A 20,785-nucleotide genomic window follows, 5' to 3' on the forward strand; every position below is an offset into this window, starting at 1 on the left:
TTCATATTCTAGACTCCAAAATACATGCATCATGGTAGTGAATGAAGGTACGTTACAGCATAAAGCAAAATATAACATTCTTACATATTGAAGGGTAAAACAGCAATAAAAGTCTTCGGGTCAAGCATTACCATTTTTTCCGGCATTCTAGTCACAGTCCTTACTTAGTACTTACCTAGCCCTTTAACAAAACCTTTTAGCACCTTCATCAGAAAAATGCCAGAACTCTGACAACAGTCTTGTTTAACTGATGATGCACTAGCGAAGTTCCTGATCTTTCTCTTGTCCTAGTGTAAAATGTGCCTCATTTGTTGGGATGTGTTTGGAGCGGTTCTGCACATCCAATCTGCTTGTGTTTATAGAAAAGTTATTGGTTTCTGGAAGAATTTTCTTTTCATCTAGATGGCCATGCCGTCTGATGCCCTGAAGTCTTGCATCCCACGAGTGCTTGTTGTGACCCAATGGGCTGGAGCTCCTCGAGCTGTACTGTGTCAGTTGTGGGCAGCGGACCAGACCCAGGTCTTTTCTTAGGACCCTGTCTGTGCACATGGCAGCAAAGGTCTTGTTGGGGAGGGTGGCCCTCTGCTTTTTCTTTTTCATGGTGCAACTGAGGGAGATAAACACAAGCTTGGAGAAAAGAAGGAGGGACGCCTCATAATTAGGAGCTTTAGATCAAAGCCCAACTGTAGCGTTTTTATTTTCAACAAAATTGAAACCATAACTGTTGGCTCAGCCACCCCCAAATTACAGTTACCTTCCTGTTGGTATCAATTATTCCAGGTTTTATGGCGAGGTATGTCTCTTACAATCACCAGCTATTTGCCCGGGAACAGGAATTTTCCTGTGCCTGGTCGTCCACCCCCTTTTAAGGATTTGGAGGATGCTACAGCTTTGCTACAACCCCATGTAGGTTGCAAAAATTGTCAGCCTTGCTGGAAGGTCGATTTCCTTCCACCTTAAGGTTTCACCATTGGAGTGGTGGTTGTGGAGCACCCACACATGGCCTGCTAGAAAGCTGCTCTCAGGAAATAAAATCACATGGTTATAATTCTCAACATTAATGTTCAGACGTGCTATGCTGGCTGGTTGCTGCCTCGCATAGGGATGCTCTTCATTGAGCATGTGATTCTCAGACAGGTCTGTCATTTAAATTCGTTATAAAAAGGCACTGTTCTACTATTCTATAGTTTGTGTTTTAAGTTTACTGGTCTTAGTATAGAACACTTTTGTAGCACTTTGGTAACCAAAGAGGGGTAAATGTATCTAAGGTGTATCTTCTCATGCACTGATGCAGTTGTTGTCATTTGGCATTTCGGTGGCACACAATCGGAGTGTAGCATTGCAGTGCGTTTGGTATTCAGCTGATGATTTCCCAAATGGTTCAGCAAGGACAGGAGATGTGAGTTTGATGGGCGAGGCCTAGGGACTATACCAAAATACCTACAAATCTCATTAGGATGCAGAACTTTTGCCTGGCAGAAAATGTGTGGGGTAGACAGTGATGAAAGCAAATGCGATTGGTAGCCTTAATAATCAAATAATTGCACATTGGGGTCTGTGATACTTCTGTAGGCAGAGGTGCGTCTTAATGTGTTTAGGTGTAGAATATTATTTTTTGTATTTATAGAATTGTTTATAATGTGTGGTGTCTTGTACACTAATGTAGTGAGCATGGTGATGTCAAATGTATGGGGTTCAGTGATGTGCTGAATATGTTCAACATTTTTGAGTGTGTACTTCTTGAGTTCATGCTATAAACGTAGATTCTCATGTGACACGAACTGATATAAATACCACCGAGGCCCTTGTTTCATTATAGGAATGTTACAATGTCACTTTCCTCTCTGTGCTGTTTTCTGTCATGTGTTTCAGGCGCTGCATTGCAGAAATTGGTGGGCTAGGTTAGTTTCTTGAGCAACTGCTGCAAAGATCTGCAAAGGAACCCAGTGGTCATTGGCTCCAAGCCCAGCTGGACAGACTATATTTCACCACTGCAGCGTGGATTGCCTTAGGTTGAGTATATTGGCACTGCAATTTTCAGCTGTAGTAAGATGCAAGAAGCTGGAGTGTCAAGTGGTTTAGAATGATTAAACTGCTATCCAGTGTTGTTTACTTGTGCATTAAGAGAACATCTGTTTTTTAGCTGTGATCTATATAAAGCAACCATTTTCTGACTTTCAGAATCCCTGATTTGCTAGGGCTTTGTTTGACAGGCTTCTATTACAACATTTTTTTTTTAAGTTGGGACTATCGTAACTAATCAAAAATTGTCTGTTTTCTGACCGCTGTACCCTGTACGGTGCTGAACGCAACTTGCAAGTACTATATGTAATTGCTGTTTACCTGTCTGCCACGGATCTTTTGTTAATAAAAACATATTTTAAAAAAAAGTTAAGCTGATCATCCCCCTTGGTATTTTTGCCTGATCTAGTGAATTAATTTTGCTTTGGTCGTGATAGATAGATAAACTTTATTGTACAGTTAATAAAAACCATTACAAAAGTATAAAATACCTGAATGTTTAAAAAGTAGAAGATGAACATTAGACTGCAAATGAACAGGTGATGAGTCATAAAATGTATTAAAAAAAACAATCTCTTGTTTAAAACTTGCCATATCTGGGACAGGGAGAGCGTTCGTGTTTAATGTACTAGTTCACAATGTAAATTAGGACTTTACCAAAGTTCCTCTCTTTTTCTAGAATTTAGTTATGAATTTGACTGCTCCGCAAATAAGTTGAGGGTCCACGGAACACAGTGTTTGTATAATAGCAGATCGACAGGTACGTATTCCAATTTCATTGAACTTCACCCTTAGTCTGCTCCGGCGTTCCAAATTCATGGCGGGGCAGATGCAGATCAGATGGATTAAGTCTTGTTTTCTTGCTCCACAGAGTTCACACCCTTTATTTTCTTGCATCCGCCATTTAGGTTGATCAAAATTTGTTGGAAGGTTACCCATCCTCAATGTAAGGTATCTCGATTTGATATGCGCTGAGAAGGCAAGTTGTAGATATGCAGCCGGTACCAGCTTTTTATATGATTGTATTGTCATCCAGACATGTTCACGATGACTCAAAGATGTCTTATCGTTAAGTAACGAGTGCCTGCTGGCCGCGTTCTTTACTATTTGTTTGAACAATGATACCGGGAACCTAGTTTCCCAAAGTGGGGCCAATTCAGTTGTTTCTAAAGAGAGTTTTAGGAATTTGGCATACTGGGAATTAGGACTATTGTGTATTGCTTCCCACATGGCACGATAAATCTCTATTTCCTGGTTCATCCAGACATCATACCAAAATTTGACAGTCTCATATTTTTTTTGCAGAACTTGGGATTGCAGGCCAAATTCAAGTCGCACTTGTGCGGGTGATGCATTAATTGGCAAACCAAATACACACTTGTAGATTTTTGTTTGTATTTTTTCTATAAGCTGTGCACTCTTCCCATGATGTAATACGCTCCCGTAAGATATTGTTGGCAGTAACTTTGCTTTCATTAAGTTTAAGAGCGGATTGAACATAGGGCCTCTAAGTTTAGTTGCTAAATTGCTGAAAGCGTTTAACAAGGCAATCCCCTTCTTTTCGATGGCATTCAGATGTGTTGCGAAGTTTAGGCGCTTGTCTAGTTGTACCCCCAGATACTTATAACTTTCCATATTTCCGGATTGAAAAAACACACAAGTATGGAATTCTGAAATCCCGTTCCCTTTCAAAAGTAACCACTTAATTTTAAAAAATGTTCAACCTGTAGCTTGTTTTGTGAGCCACTGATGCACCTTTGTTTTTTTCTTTTCAATTGTTTCAGAACTAGGACCTTGGCTACGGCAATCTCCTTTCAAGATTTTAGATAAAATACTTGACTGTGAGCCACCTCTGCTGGCTCTAGGACTTCCCCAATGAAATCGAAAATCCTTTCCAGATGTCAAAGCACCTTACCCTGACCACCAAGTAAGATGAAGTCTCACTGCTGTTTGCAATTCTGGATCAGACTACCTTCAGATAAGAAATGTTCTTTCAAATTTATGTTAAAATGTTTATATAAACTTTTACAGTAACAGTGTGCAGAATTTACTAGGCTGTCTAGAAATTTCCGACGAAAAGATTGGGAGGGAACTTGAACACTTATATTTCCCAGGCACCATCCTTATTGATGCAGCCAGGAAATCTTGCCATTCACTCCAGTAAATGATTTCCACCTGGGAATGGGTACCTTCCATGAAGCTTTGCACTATAATACTTGGCCTGGAACACACCAGAAGGAAGTAGCAAAGGACTTTTAAAGTTTTCTGGCCTTTCTTGCAAATTTTGACAGAGGTGACTATGCCGTCTATGGTGCAAATAGTTGTCTATTGATATTTAATTAGGCCTTTTAGTTTTAGCATGCTCCCTTTGAAAAGTCTATTCCCCACTGTGTCAGACCTCAGCCCCTTAGTACACCAATTAATTATCAGAATCTAACTGTGCTTGTAAGTCACAACAACAAGCCTTATGTGTTAATTATTGTAATGCTGCCATGGTCAAATATTCTCAAGCCTTATAAGACTATAAAAGGAGCTAAGACAAGCTCGGGCACAGCACTATTTTTCGCACCTGACTAATGCCTCTAATCCTTCACAGGAGAGGTTTACAATTGTTAATGAATTCTCCAACCCTCAGAGCACTTGATGTCTACTTCTCCATCTGTGAGCTTCTGCGAGGCTCTATCTGCCATCTTTAAAGGCAAAATGCTTTCTAGTTACGATTCTTTAGAGTCTAGTGGGGATTTTGTGGTTTGCAGTGGGGTCTATAATCCTTCTGACTAGATTGCATGCATGTAGTCCTTTGACTCCAGAGCGCACTGCCTAGTTCATTAAGGAGGGCTATTCTAGATGGCCTGGTGACCACTGTTCTGCCTATATTCTTTGAATGGTTGCTTTTGTACTGCACCGGGGATTTGAATTCTAGATAACTCTTCGTTAGCTTCAGCTACGACTCCTGCAGATTGGAAAAGGGCATGGCTGGTACAATTATTGTAGCAACCGTATTAGACACAACCATACTCAATAACAATTGACCTATCTCTTCGTTACCTTTTAATAATAAGATCGAGTCGAAAGAAAAGCCAATGCCCAAGTTTCTTCCTCTATTGCTGAAAATCAAATTCACAATTAGATGCGGGACAGGCAGGATTTCAACCATTTCTTTAATCTAATGTTGCCTTGGTATCCGTACTGGATTAACTGCAAATGATTTTGGATTAGGGTGGCAAAGCAGATTTGATCCTACTCTATCTTTCTGCGGCCTTAAATACCACGATCAATGCAGTCCTCTTAGAGAGGCCGCATGCGACAGATATGAGAGGAAGGGCATCTAGCTAGATTTCTTCCTTCCTTACTGTAGCCTGCCTCCTCTATCCAGTTGTCATGTGGTGTTCTGTGGGGTTCCTGCCGAAAGTCATACACATGCTACACTTAAATTTCAACTTGGTTTCTCTGGCCACGCTTATAAGATCCTTTTGAGAAGTCCTACATGCGTTACATTGATTACACTCAGCTGACACTAATTTTAGTTATTTAGTTATATCATTTATAGAGCGCATGAATCACCCCAGTCGGGTATCTCCGCGCTGTAGCAGGTCTTGGGGACAGCCAGAGTAGGTGGATCAGAACAGTGAAGCTTTTAACTTTTTTCGGAACGACAGAAAGTTGGTACATAGACGGATGTTCCTGGGTAGTTGGTTCCAAAGTTGGGGGGCTAGGTAAGAAAAGGATTTGCCTCCCAATCTGGTTAGTTTTATGCGCTGTAAGACGAGGAGATCTTTGCATCCCAATGGAGGGTTCTAGGAGGGTGTATCTGACCAGCTTGTCTGACAGGTATCTGGGTCCCATATTATTTAAGGCTTTAAACACCATGCAGCAAACCTTGAATTTAACTATTTTGCGAATGGGCAGCCAGTGTAGTTTTTTGAGAAGGGAGAGTGAAGTTGTTCTGGAGGGAGCCCTGGTCACTAAGCGGGCAGCCACATTCTGGACTACTTGCAGTCTGTTCAGAGAGGTTTCCTTGGCTGAGATCAGCAGGGCACTGCAGTAGTCCAGGCGGCTTAGGACCAATGCTTGTACAAGGCTTTTACGTGTGGAGGATGGGAGAAGGGGGAAGACTCTGCAAAGCAGGCTTAATACATGGAAACATGCCCTAGTGGTTGCAGTAGCATGTTCCTACAGGCTTAGTTTGTGGTCAATTTGGACCTCTAGGTTTTTAACCACTTGTTTTGGGGACGGGGCTGGGCCCAGTTTATCGGGCCACCAGTTGGGTGGCCATCTAGTTGTTGCATCTTTGAATAGCATGATTTCAGTTTTTTCTGCATTCAACTGAAGTAAGTTGTTGCTCATCCATTCCGTGATGGTTTTCATGCCCTCTGCGAAGGTGGCCTCGATGTTTGTGGTGCTTTTGTCAAAGGAGAGGAGTGGTTGTGTGTCAGCGTAGGATATTGGTATGAACCCCATATTTCTCAGAAGTGACGAGAGTGGGGTGACATAAATGTTAAATAAGGTGGGGCTTAGGCATGAGCCCTGGGGTATGCCCTTTGAAACCGTAGTGGTCTGAGATTTGAACGGACCTAGGTTGACTGTTTGGGTTTTCTCCTTCAGAAAGTCAGTCACTCATGCAATGGGAATGCCGAATTGGCATGTAATAACTTTCAAACTTGCTTCGCATCTACGGCTTTCACGATGAAACATAATTGCCTCAGAGGGTGAACACTGATAAACGGAGGTGATTGTCCTCAGATGTTACCCCTCTATCTGGAACCATTCTGATGGTCAGATGGTGTAAGAAAACGTTCTACTCCCTCCCAATTAGTGAGACATTTAGGTGCCTTCTTTATTGATTAACTACTGTTCAAACCTAGTAGTTAAGGTTTCTGCTACATGTTTATTCCACCTGAAGAGCTTGTTGGTCCACACCTGGATTATGCTAATGCCCTATTATTGGCACCAGAGCTAAATTAGTGAAAGAAAGAGTTGGTTGTTTGAAGCTCGGCTCAAATGCCGGTGGCTGACGCAATTAAACATTGGCAGGCCGAATACTAGGGGGGGTAGTCTTTAATCTGTCAGAGACTCCCTGCCCCCTTTTCTCGCTTTTGTAGGATACTGTTTGTGAGGGTTTTGCTGTCTTTTTTTTCCTGCCTCTTTCCGATTTGTGCGTTCTTCCTTCTCTTGCACGCAGTAAATATCTGATATGGAAAATGTGTGCCAGTCCCCAAAAATAAATGTCAGTGCCCCTCACCGGCTCAAATTAAGCACTGATTGCCAATGCCTGCTTCTACAGTTCGACACTCTCAACTAGTAATCCTGATTTACTCAAACTTCCAAGTAAATAGCACACACCTTTGCAACTTATCGCACACAGAAGTACTCCCTGGCGCTTACCTTGACAGCGGAAGAATGACACGAACTGCTTACTGATGTTCCATTGTCAGATACAGCGATATTAGAACAAGAAAATACCGCAGTGAGATAGCCCAGGCAGTCCGCGACCTGAACTTAGGCAAAGCAGTAGCTCCAATGGTTTACCCATCCACATGTTCATGGGAAGCCAGGACAAAGGCTCCTTTCCCAGGGACCAGAGATTGGGAACTACAGTTATCATACATAAAGAGAGCAAGCCCTATTAGGAATGTGCATTTTATAGGCCAATTTCGTTATTAAACACATAAGTTAAGATCCTGACAAAAATATTAGTCTCTCGGTAAATCTAGATAGTCTATACATTAATTCACCCAGATCAATCTGGTTTCTTGCTGTGCTGCTTGCACAGAGTCCTTGGTAGAGTGGCTCAATTGCATGAAAATGTCCCTGTGTTCTCAATGGACGCCATATGGCATTCAAAACTATAGAGTGGCCATACATGTTTGAAGTCCTGACCAGGATGGGCTTCGGGCCGCGCTTCCTGCTATGCGTGCAATTACTTTACACGGTCCCTCTGGCCCAAGTGAAGGTAGACGAGGGCACATCCCTAACATTCGAGCTTCAGCGTGGAATGAGACAAGACTGCCCCCTCTCCCAGTTGATTTTTGCTCAGCCCTGGAGCTCCTGGCCACCTGGATTAGGCTTGATCCCTTGACCAGGGTACTGAGGTGGTGGGAGGACTGGGAAGATAGGATATCTCTGTATGCGGATGACATCCTTCTGTTTGTATCTGTTGCTGCCTGTACAATCAATAGGATACTTCATAACCTTACTCTGTTTCGTCATTATTCTGGCTACATCATTAACTGGAATAAGTCAATGATCTACCTCCCCCACGGTTGGGCCCCCTTGTCTCCCGAGAGACTGCGATGCACATGTATGCAACGAAGGATTCCACTACCTGGAGATATACACCACTGTATTCCCAGGCATCTTCATCGTCTTCATCGTAACCTAGCTCCTCCCCTGGATCGTCTAAAAAGGGATGTTCATACCTATGAGAGCTGTGTTTGGATTGGGCGGAGCGGCTTGTTTTGCCTTTCATCGGGAGCTGGGAGCCAGTGCCTGCTTGTCTCTCCACCCTAGGAAAAACAGAACAAGGTGGCTGGACAGGATTATTCGTGAAACAATTCCCCAGACACACAGTCAATCTGTACCATGTGACCACTGGATTTAATTTTCCAAACAAGTTTCTTTTTCTTTTTTACATTTATCAGCAATTTTTTGAAACACAAGCACAAACAAAACCACTGTCAATTCAAAAGGTTCATATATACAGTATCTACAAATGCACACATTTACAAATTTACAACAAAGAATCAAACAAAAAATTGGTTAGACACACCAAAAGACAATCACATATGTATAATAATTCAAATAAATTGCAATTATATACAGTGCAGAGATTAGTCCATAAGCAAACAAACGGGCACCAGTCCTAGAGATTGAAAAAACCAAGTGACAGGCGGGGTTGAGATCGAAAACAAGCCTGCCTGTCAACGAAAGCCTGTGGTGTAATGTTAAATAGGGTTGCGAGGCTAGGATACAGAGTGGTGGTATGATTTACATCCTAGCGGCACCCTTTGTTGTAGCCACAGGGTGGTATTGTCGACGCGTTTCGAACCTAAGTATTCAAGGTTCTCTTCAGGACAGGGACTGGGAAACAGATTCTGCAAAAAAGTACAGAATTTGGTGTCAGACGTACATTAACATACTGTAGAATGCCTACTCAGACTCTGTGAGAAGTAGAAAATATTTACCTGCACGCGGGCACAAAGATTGCCGTGGCGTAGGTATATCGTGTTCACACCTAGAAGACATATGTAAAGGTGCTCAGTGCACGGGGATTAAAAGGGTCGCACTAGGAAAGGCAAACGGTCTGTCCTAAGTATGAATCATACCTGCAATAGGCGCAGAGCAGTTCTTAAGGCGTGTAGGTCTAAATGGATGATACAAAATCATGTATGGAATATGTATCTCTCTAGGCATGGGTGCACAGCACAACACCCCCCCAAAAACGCCAAAATCGAATTGCGCGAGGTTCCTACCTGGCTATGCAGACCTACTGGTGTCCCGGCGCTCCACCTACAGACAGCTTGTCCCTGGGAGAGAGTGAGGAACACGGACCTTACTGTGGCTTGATTACTTCATTCAGAAAAGTAAGCATTGCTATGCGCAGCGGTTTGTAACTACAGATCCCAGCATTCCTTAGGGGCTTCACTCCATTTTTTGACCACACCCCCTGTTACTGTGAACTTGATTCAAAATACCTACTGGTGTCCCGGCGCTCCACCTACAGACAGCTTGTCCCTGGGAGAGAGTGAGGAACACGGACCTTACTGTGGCTTGATTACTTCATTCAGAAAAGTAAGCATTGCTATGCGCAGCGGTTTGTAACCAGCTCCGCTGCTGCCTTTTGACCCTGGCGCTCACAAAGGGTTTCTCTTTTTTCAGCGGGCCAATTTTAACTGCCGGCCTGAACTGAGGCCAGTGACCGGCCGCTTCCCTCCCCGTGGTCTGCATAGCCAGGTAGGAACCTCGCGCAATTCGATTTTGGCGTTTTTGGGGGGGTGTTGTGCTGTGCACCCATGCCTAGAGAGATACATATTCCATACATGATTTTGTATCATCCATTTAGACCTACACGCGCAAAAATAATGTGAGCCGCCCTGACACCCGCAAGCTTCTGAAGCCTGACACCACGCCTTAAGAACTGCTCTGCGCCTATTGCAGGTATGATTCATACTTAGGACAGACCGTTTGCCTTTCCTAGTGCGACCCTTTTAATCCCCGTGCACTGAGCACCTTTACATATGTCTTCTAGGTGTGAACACGATATACCTACGCCACGGCAATCTTTGTGCCCGCGTGCAGGTAAATATTTTCTACTTCTCACAGAGTCTGAGTAGGCATTCTACAGTACGTTAATGTACGTCTGACACCAAATTCTGTACTTTTTTGCAGAATCTGTTTCCCAGTCCCTGTCCTGAAGAGAACCTTGAATACTTAGGTTCGAAACGCGTCGACAATACCACCCTGTGGCTACAACAAAGGGTGCCGCTAGGATGTAAATCATACCACCACTCTGTATCCTAGCCTCGCAACCCTATTTAACATTACACCACAGGCTTTCGTTGACAGGCAGGCTTGTTTTCGATCTCAACCCCGCCTGTCACTTGGTTTTTTCAATCTCTAGGACTGGTGCCCGTTTGTTTGCTTATGGACTAATCTCTGCACTGTATATAATTGCAATTTATTTGAATTATTATACATATGTGATTGTCTTTTGGTGTGTCTAACCAATTTTTTGTTTGATTCTTTGTTGTAAATTTGTAAATGTGTGCATTTGTAGATACTGTATATATGAACCTTTTGAATTGACAGTGGTTTTGTTTGTGCTCGTGTTTCAAAAAATTGCTGATAAATGTAAAAAAGAAAAATAAACTTGTTTGGAAAATTAAATCCAGTGGTCACATGGTACAGATTGACTGTGTGTCTGGGGAATTGTTTCACGAATAATCCTGTCCAGCCACCTTGTTCTGTTTTTCCTATTGTTGAGATCCGGGTTGGTCAGATGTAGGATCCGATACCTTTACTGTTTCACTGTCTCTCCACCCAGCATCACAGCTGGGTTAGAGTGATGTCGGTGCGCATGACGGTTTGGCAGTCCAAAGAAGGCCGGTGAAACCATCAAGGGCACTGACAGCAGTGCCCACCTCTCCTCCTCCCCCTGCTGCAGTGCTGTGGCCCTGCCTCCCCCCCCCAATACTCTGCTACAGGACGAAAAATCAAATGATCATCATTTGATTTTTTGTTTGCCTCTGCTGGCAGGGGGGCGACTCTCCTTCGCCATAGCGGAGGAGCCCCCGCTGGGGATAAAAGATCTTACACTGTTGGTAATGCTCCAATCAATTTTCGTAAGAGTTATTCTGATAAAATATTATTATCTGTAGAAGGAGGTTAGTTGACACGCATGAATAAGTCACAAGAGTTAAAAAAGTTTGTGTGAATATCATTGGTGGACCAACAAAATTTAGACTATAACCGGGAAACACGTACTGAATATCCGAGACACACATACTGATCAATTTAGAGAGCAGTTCTTGATTGGAAATTTAGAAGTGTAGGTACTCACTAGTTGGAGTACCTGTTTGCTCCTGAGAAGTGTTGGTACACTCCCACTGAATGTATTGCAGTAGTGCTGAGAAGTGCAGGTACTGTTCCTTCCAAAATAAAGACGTGCGGGTACTTAGTGCCAGACAGTACCTGCCCATTTAAAGCACTGTTAGAGAGACAATCATCTATTTCAACATCCAAACGCTTTCTTCTCCCGACCGGGATTTTTTACATTAACTAAACCTTGTGATATCGCCTCACCTGTAGAATTAAGATGGACTGGGGTTTTCCGCCCTGCCCTGCTGTGGTAAACTGGTTACCACTGGTCGCAAAAGCCACAGCAGAGTCCTTAACACCGCATTTATCTGCCCAGCATTACAACGTAGGACGTGTCACGGAATTCTTTTTGAACGACTTTAAAGAATTTATGGTTTAAACCAATAAGTAAATATAGTAACCTCAAAAAAACCTTCAAAAATTTAAATTGCGACACTCAAATTATGTGCGGAGGTAAAAATTGCAAAACGGACAGCACAGGCTCATATCAAAGCCATAACAAAACTACAAATTGAGATGAGGCACAAATTAAAGAAATATGAATATATCTATAATTAAAGATTAACACATCTGTGTAATTTAAAAGGGAAGGGCGGTGCTTTGGTGTCACGTTTGAGAATGCTGTGAGTGCATAGTGAGCCGGAAACATCGGGTGCGACTTTTAACACTTAATAAAAAAAATGACAAGAAACATCTGCTTTTTTTGTGAGAGAGAATCGTATAAAGTTCCTAGTAGTCAAGGTTAAGAGTGCTTACCCGCATGGTGACGCTGATTGCACTGTTCATGTTGCCTTTGTAAAGCCATCCTTGTTTCGTTATTCCACCTTTCTGAGAGCCAAGGGATGCCGCGTCCTGACAACAAAACAAACAATGCAACAATTACTAACAAACGTTTCATTCTCATTTCGTCCATTAATCAAAAAAGGCAGAAATCGACTTCCCAGACAGAACTGTGGGATTTCTTAATATGCTGGAAAATAAATGCCAGATGTTCCACAAAACCCAAAGGCTGTACTACGAAAGTGCTACAGGACCACAAAAATCGTAGTAAGCACTACACAGATGTATGTAACATATGGAGCCTAACAACACCGGGCCAGCGTAAAGATGCTGGTTTTTCCCAGAGTCAATATCAGCTTGCAGTCTACAAAGACTTTACAAAATGGCATTCCCAAACATGTCTTTCGAAGCCGCAGCATCTCATTCACGAATGAGGGCATGCCCGCCAATCTAATGGGGCTCAAAGGCATGCTGTGCACGTTGGCACTAGAGGTGGGCGAGCCAACAATTACCAGTGAGAGCTGAGCCAAGGATCTGGATGCGCTCCGAGAGTCGGTGCACGAGCCGGACCCTGAAAATAGTCGGCATCTAAATCATGCAACAAACATCATGTGAAATTATAATAGCCTCTTTCAAATTTAAAAAGATGTTTCTTTAACAAGCAGAAGCGTTTCACCTTAATAAATCAGGTTTTTGTAGCGCACATCCTGAACTCACATATAGGAAGGTACTTTCATATGTGATAACGAAAAAAGGTTCTGTAAAATAAAATATCTGTCTAGGAGCACACAATTTGGTCAAGTGGGGAAGCCATAATTGGACCAAGGTTTTCTGGTTTCACGTTATACAATTCACCCGCTAGATGGATACCTAAGTTGGGCTCATTTTGGGCTTGTAGTGTGCTCGCTTAAAAAAATTTAATGAGCTTACCAGCAAACCACATTTCAGGTTGAAAGCATAATTATGCATAATCTCGTGAACTTTTCACTGAATTTCCTGAAATGTTTCACCCAAAAAATATACACCTTTGCACACAGTTTTCATAAAGTGCTGTTATCTTCAATTGTGTCACATCAGAAGCGAGAAATATAAAATGAATGCATATCCATCCTGTCTGCTGTACAAAGTAAAACATACATATATAGGACTTGGTGTGTAAGAAGCACCCACAAAACATGGATGTGGGCAATGCACAGGCAATATCCTGTCAGTACTGCTGGCAGACATGGTTGAAGTCATATTAATCATCAAATGATTTAATCTCCCTGTGCCTGAAAAAAAAAATACAATGTGGCCTGGTGTAGTGTAAACAGTGCTCATGTTAAGCACTCAATACCTTTGGGTCGAGTTTGACCTACATACAACTACAAAAAAACATTCAAGACATCAGTAAAATTGCTGCTGTGGCATATAATTACACTTTTCCACAACGTATGAGACATTCCAAACACACACATGATCTTTTCTGGTATAGGAAAGAAACTCCGGAGAACATAATGAAATTCATTTGTAATATAATAGCCTGTTTTGGGTCTAATCTAGGCAGCGCAAGCACTGTCTCTTTGAGACATGCTGTATCTACTCTGTGGGCTTTTAGCTCGCCCATCGCTTTTCATTCATTGCGTCTTGTGTCCTTCTTAAAATCTTTCTTATCTATGGCTAATGTGTCTTTTTTGGCCCTCCTTTTGGTATTTTGCCCCCTCCCACAGAGCAGGGGCCTATCACTTGTATCCTTTCTCTTTGTTGCATGTCTGTACACAATTTTTTTGGGGTTGCTTTCTGCCCGTCTTGTTGGAAGTTTTTCTTCCTTATCGTGATGATGTAAACTTTTTTTTAGCATTCATGTTTTTTTGCATTTGAAACATTACTCTGGATTTCTTATATTAGCTCTTTCAACAAAGAAAGGAGCACACCCTACGCGTGTTTTGAAAAATGAATTAAACTTTATTTTGAAATTCGGAAAGCAACCTGGATCAAAATACGCATCAGCAACCTGATCACAAAGTTGGAATCCCAGCCAAAAAATAAAACCTTTTTCAAAGTTTGCATTGGGGCATCCATTATTTTTTTCTTTGTTGTTGTTTTTTTCAGGAAGTACAGCAATTTCTAAACATTGTTTTATTGTGCTATTCGTTCACCAACGCAAACTTTGAAAAACCAATAAAAAAGTTGAGTAGAACATGCGTCACACTGTTTGTTGGTGTGATGCGTATTATAATAGCTAGCAGAAACAGTAAGCTATGGGCATCAGAGGTTCTGAAAACAATTTGCTACTGACTACATTTCCTGGCTTGCAACAGTCACTGCTCCGTGTCATGTGAGAACGTGCTTCGATATACTGTGGCTGAACAATGTCCATGTCGGCGCTTAATTGACAAACAAAACTCTGCGCCTCGGTGTGTTTTAAAGCTGCATCCGCATCTGTTCAGAGCAAAAACAGGAATATTAATAACAATATTCCTGTCCGGCTCCGTTTAATACCAGGGGTAGTACTGTCTATGTAGCTCAGAGGGTCAGTGTGTCTGCTGCGGAGATGTATATGCTACCTGCAGATGAAAGGGTTTAAATTTTAATGGCACCGTCTGAGGTACTCATTTAAAGTTGGTCAAGTAATTGGTTTTTAAGACTCTGTCAGTTCGAAAGTTGCTTTTTTATGAACAGCATCTAAGTAAGTCTGGTAACTGTTGAAATGGAAATACAGAAGTGTTTGTACTCACTATGTAAGAGTTGCTGTTAGCCACTGAAAACAGCTCGTTCTACCTGTGATAGCGTGCTCCGCTAAAATGGCTGAACAATTTCCATGGAGGTGCTTCATTGACATAAACAAAACATTGCGTCTCAGCATGTTTTAAAACCGCATCCACGTCTGTTAACCTCTTCAGCGCGGCGCGAATTTTCGCGCTGTGCTGAAGATTCGAAAAACGGGTGTGGTCATGACGGAACGGTTCCGTCATCAGCACAGCCCAACTGGCGCTGATGACGGACCCGTTCCGTCATAAGCATTGGAGGGGTTAAGCCTGAAAAAGGGACTGCACTGTATTGTAATTGCTTTTATATAGAGCTTACTACCCCTGAGGAGGCGTTGAAGCGCTTTTTCGGCGAGTAGCACACTACTCCGGAACCCAAGAAGGATTAGTGTTGAATTAGTATAGTGAAATATGAAAGAAATTTGAGTGGTGGACAGGTTAGTCAGTTATTTGGATTCAGAAGGATAGCGGAGGGGTTGAAGAGGGAAAAAGGTTTGCCTTTATAAAGTGCTTGTTACCCCTGATGAGGTGTTGAAGCGCTTTTTTGGGCAGGTAGCACGCTACTCCAGAACCCAAGAAGGATTAGTGTTGAATTAGTATAGTGAAATAGGAAAGTAATTTGAGTGGTGGATAGGTTAGTCAGTTATTTAAATTCAGAAGAATAGCGGAGGGATAGAAGCGGGGAAAAGGTTCGTATTTATATGGCGCTTGTTAGCCCTAATGGGGTGTTGAAGCACTTTCTTGGTGAGTAGCACGCTCCTCCGGAACCCATAAGGATTAGGGGTGAATTAATTAATTAATTAATTATGTGCTTATATAGCGCTGGAATCACTCCCGAAGGGGTACCTCCGCGCTTCGACCGCTGCGAAACCCTTCCTGGCTTCCCTGAGAGATGGTCCCTTAATGGGTATCTCCAGGGTGAGACCAGGCATCCCCGGCGGTCTGGTGGGGCCGTTAGTGAAGATGAGGCAAGCTAGTGCCCAGAGTTGCCGAGTGTGATCGCTGATCAGAGTGGGCACCGAGGCGAGAGAATTATCGAGTCCGCTGACCCTGGTCCAGAAACCTGCCGCGTCGGGAATCGAACCCTGGTCCCGGGCCGTCCTCTGCTCTCGGGTCTGCCGCCTCTAACCAGTGAGCCACACTACTCCACTATTAGTATAGTGAAAGTAATTTGAGTGGTGGATATTAATCAGGTATTTGTATTGAGAAGGATAGCGGAGGGATAGAAGAGGGAAAAAGGTTTGCATTTATATAACACTTGTTACCCCTATTGGTGTGTTGAAGTGCTTAATAACATCTTTCCTGCCCTGCTCCTTTTAATAGGAGGGGCAGTGTTGTCTATGTAGCATTGTCTAAAGATGCAGCTCAGTGTGTGTCTCTAAACTCTACAGACCCGCAAAAAACAACTGCCAAAGCCAAAAGGTCCCAAAGGCGAGACCTATTGGTTAGGCCAATCAATGCTTGTTTAATATGTTGCTAATCCAATTCTCTGGAGATCAGAAACTCAGGGGTAACTAGGAATCTCTTGAAATAAGCATAGTCTTCAGCTGGACACAATAGTGGCAGTGGTCCTCCAATCCCAGGTAAACACCTCTCCCAGGCAGCAGTCTAAAGCCATTATCTGAAGCACATTGGTCTTTAAAATTTCAAATAAATAAGGATGGTTCTCAGCACACTGAGTAGTATCTCTTCTTTACATTTAGTTCCCAGTACCAGGAGGGTATTTTCCGTCTATCCTCTTGTCTGGTCCGTTCTACATGGATGGGACTATTCCTATCCTTTGACTGGGTTAGTGACAGAACTTCCATGAAGTAAAAAGGTTAACGTCCTTCTGGGTTCACAGGGCCGAAACAGTGGCAGATTGTGGCTGACCAACTACACAGTCCATATGGTGCAGCACTGGACATTCTGAAGGTACACAATTAGGTCCTAGTGCATTTCCCTTCTTTTATAGTCCACTCATTTCCATGGGTGATGACAGGCATCTCTTAATGCTAGCATTCCAATTTTATCTCTCTCATGCTCAAGTGCCACTTCTCTTATGAAGAGAGATGGTGGACACATGGGATGTACCCTTGGCTGCTTTTAGCGTAGGTGGCACCTGGTGCAATAATCTTGGCTGGCAACCAAAGTCCTTCTTCACAGACTCCATCACTATCACCTCTAATGGTGTCTCCCATCTCTGCTTAGCTTCTCTCGCATTTATTTTGGAATGCCACCTATCCCAGTGCAGTCTCAGAGCACTTTACATCAAAAACATATACAGAGACAATGAGTCACACTAGTGTATAAGTCACTGTATAGGGATTGTTACTTAAGACGTTGTGAAAAACATTCCCATACTGGTAGGCATTATATGTTAAGAGTGTTTGTGCTGCAGAACCAAATGGGCAGCTTTATTACGTATCAAGCAGTGCAGTGACCAAGTTGTTGTACTGCACTGCATTAAAAGGAGAGAGCACAGCCGAACAATATCTACTGCGATATGGTGCTGTTGACCTTTCATCTGGTGCTGGTGTACATTAGGCTGCCTTATGCCAATGTACACACCTCTGCAACATAGTGCAAGGGTGTATGCATAATGTCAAGCATAGGTTTTATAGTGGAAGGGTACCCCTGCAGCACACAATTCTATGCCTTGACTTAGCTTAACACTTTAGCACTTTGCATGTGGGCTTTACAGTGCAGCACACATGCAAAGTTGGAAAGATCTGGAGAAAATACACCCCGTCCAAATTTATGCCGGCCTCGAGGAGGCATAATTTTTTTACGCAAATCCCTTTCTACCAAAAATAGCCAAAATTCATGGGTGGGTGCATGGGTACATCCATGTACCACCCATTGTACGCCACCACTGACGAGAAGTAGTGCAATGTACTACTTTATGGTAATTTAGTTGTACTCTCCAATGCAATTCTGAATTCGAGCTGCCAAGGAAACCCCCAAAACACTTGTACCAGGTGTGCCTCACTTTTGTGATTCAAACCAGCCTCAAAGTGTTAGTAAACCTGCCTTATATATTCAGGATTTGAAACATAACACAATGATTGGGGTGTCATATTATTAACATTGCATTGCTTACTACCCGTAGAAACCCTTTTAAACTACCTTAGAATGACCAAAGATTGAGGAAAAAAATATTAGGTTCTAAACCGATGTCTTGCAATTTGAATACAGCGCTTTAATGCCAAATTATAGCCCAATGTTCTATATTAGGAGTGTCAATTCTGAACACAGAGTAACAAAAGTATCTCAATGACAAAAGCAGCAACTCTCTGAGCTATCTACATAAAAGCGCATCTATGATCCATTTGTGCCGGTGCTTTCCGGTGGTTAGCACCGGCACATAATTATCAGGGCCGGGTCTATGTATCTGGAACTCAAGTCACATCTTGATGTTTTATCAAATTTACCTTACTGTACTCGCAGCGTGTTTTTCGCGCCTCGCGAGTAACTGACGGCAGTTAACAGTGTTGCGGGCGGCTGTGAGACTTCTTAGTAACTTAGCCTGCCCGGAGGCTGAGTCCAAGATAAGATTTAAATACATTAATAATAATAAATATTATGTTGAACAAGGCGGCGCGGCCACGGCCCTTAGTTCAAATTCAGTCAGTTTGCACTGTTTCCACTTGCAGGTGGGGGGGGCAGGCAGGACACACACACTGACACTGATTGATTTGGTTGTGATGGGGGTAGGGGCTGGCTGTGCGCGTAGTAGCGTGCATGCGCAGATTTTCTCTACATTACCATGAGCCAGCATTACCACCGCAGATCACCACGAGTCATTGTCGCGTTGAAGTCAGCCAGAGCAGTCCCGACCCGGCCGGCCGAAGATAACATTGAGGGAAGGGCAGCCTGTGCTATGCAGGCATCGATCAGCCAGCAGTACAGTACTGTCGCAGGCACCAGACCGCCTAATCACTGGTAATCATCACTCAGTTATTAAAGGCAGTGCCGGCCGGCCCACCACGAGAGTAACGGTAAGAAGTTAAGGAGTAAACAAACTCAGTACTACTAAAAGGCGTAGCCAACTAAGCTAACTAACTAGTAATGCCATTGCAATTCCTATAATATACTGCTCCTGGCGTGCCCAAACCAACGCAGTTTTCTTTTTGGGAGCGTGGTGGCGTGACGGTCCGGTTGTCAGATCGCCGGCGTGGTGGGAGGGAGGCAGGCAGGCAGGCAGCTTGCCTCCGGCGGCTCTATAAGATATCATTCATACCAGATACGATTAATAGGATGTGATTCAGATTCAGATGTCAGTGTACCGCCCTTAGCTGTACACCGACTTCCTGTCAGCGCCACAGTACTGGTGTTTAGGTTAAAAGCCCCTGGCACACTGGTTTTGTCCAAACATGGCGCGCAGCCACGCACGAATTAGATTCCCACAGTTTGGTTTCACTTTCTCATGTATGGTAATCATCGTCTCACGGTCAACAAGGTGCTCCAAGTAACCCCGGGCTTTGTCTGAAGGATAGGCAAGCAGAGGCATCCCCTCTAACTTCCATCAGGGTACAAAACTAACAATTATGTTTTGTATGCGTCTGTATTAGTTTACTAAAATCAAACCATGAACTGTAAAATAATGCTCCGTCCGAATTTCCGAGGCGTCACATCACACACACCTTCACTGGAATAATCAACTTGAGCGCATCCAAAAGAATTTTTATTAAAGAATAGTTTGCCCTCACTCGCGACTCGCTCAAATGCTTGGTGGCATCCTGATTACTGGCAGTCCTCCTGAGTCCTGGCCGGACATATTCTAGGCTGATTCTAGGCTTTAAAGTTGAAACCTTGTGCAAGGACAGTGCACGCACCGGCAGTCCGCCCCCACCTTTGTGAAAGCACTTCTTGCAAAAAGTTTGCAAGCATGCGACTGACTGAGCATGGTTTAAATGCAGCACAGACACAGTACTTGTGCATTGTGAGTACACAGCAGGCGAAAGCACTCCGTGCCTACTTATCTTTGCAGTGGAGCTCATACTAGAGAATACAAGTTTAGCAATGTTAGCATGCATATTGTAGCAATAATTAACGCGGAAAACTGATCTTATGAACAGGTTTTTTAAACAATTGAACAAATGATACACGTCAGTGCACGAAGGCAGGTACTTCAAAATGTGAAACTGGCGAAAATATAATATCTACAGAGAAAGTAATACATTTAATAAATGTGTAATGAAAATAGACTTAGAAAGGTTTGACAGGTGCCTAGTCTTTGTGAGTTTGTTAGTGAGCCTCCCATGATGATTTGCTACGAACACTTATTTTGTGTTAAATGTCCATTTTCAAGAATATCCCACTGGATTACCAACGATCCCATTAAATGATCTAATAAGAAAGTTAGGGAGTTTCTAGTGCACAGGGGCCACATCCTTGGCACCTTGGACCATTTTGAAAAATACATTTCAAAAGAGCAAATGCACACTTTTGAGAGTTTTCTAGTCCGTTAGTAGGGAATAGAAATAGCTTCTATTGACAAGCTGCCTGCAGGCCTTACTCTAGTCCATGCTTACTACTCGCCTACAGACCGCAGTTCCACAGTGTCACAAAACTTAAGTAGGCAGAGGCCAACTTGCAATATTGGGGCCACATTACATCAATTTGAGGCAGTAATGGAAATTTTGCAGCCTAATTTG

At 43.0% G+C, this 20,785-nt stretch overlaps 1 protein-coding gene across 9 annotated transcripts in view; it reads right to left on the reverse strand.

Moving 5' to 3' along the window:
• DOCK9 (dedicator of cytokinesis 9) overlaps positions 1 to 20,785 on the reverse strand; it is a 1,161,971-nt gene that overhangs the window by 602,143 nt on the left and 539,043 nt on the right. For all 9 annotated transcript variants that reach the window (XM_078657525.1, XM_078657521.1, XM_078657523.1 and 6 more), the window contains exon 6: positions 12,376 to 12,471. In XM_078657525.1, the coding sequence (XP_078513651.1) occupies positions 12,376 to 12,471 (96 nt within the window). The remainder of the gene's footprint in view (positions 1 to 12,375; positions 12,472 to 20,785) is intronic.

Source organism: Lissotriton helveticus, chromosome 8, assembly GCF_964261635.1.
Source record: "Lissotriton helveticus chromosome 8, aLisHel1.1, whole genome shotgun sequence".
NCBI lineage: Eukaryota > Metazoa > Chordata > Amphibia > Caudata > Salamandridae > Lissotriton > Lissotriton helveticus.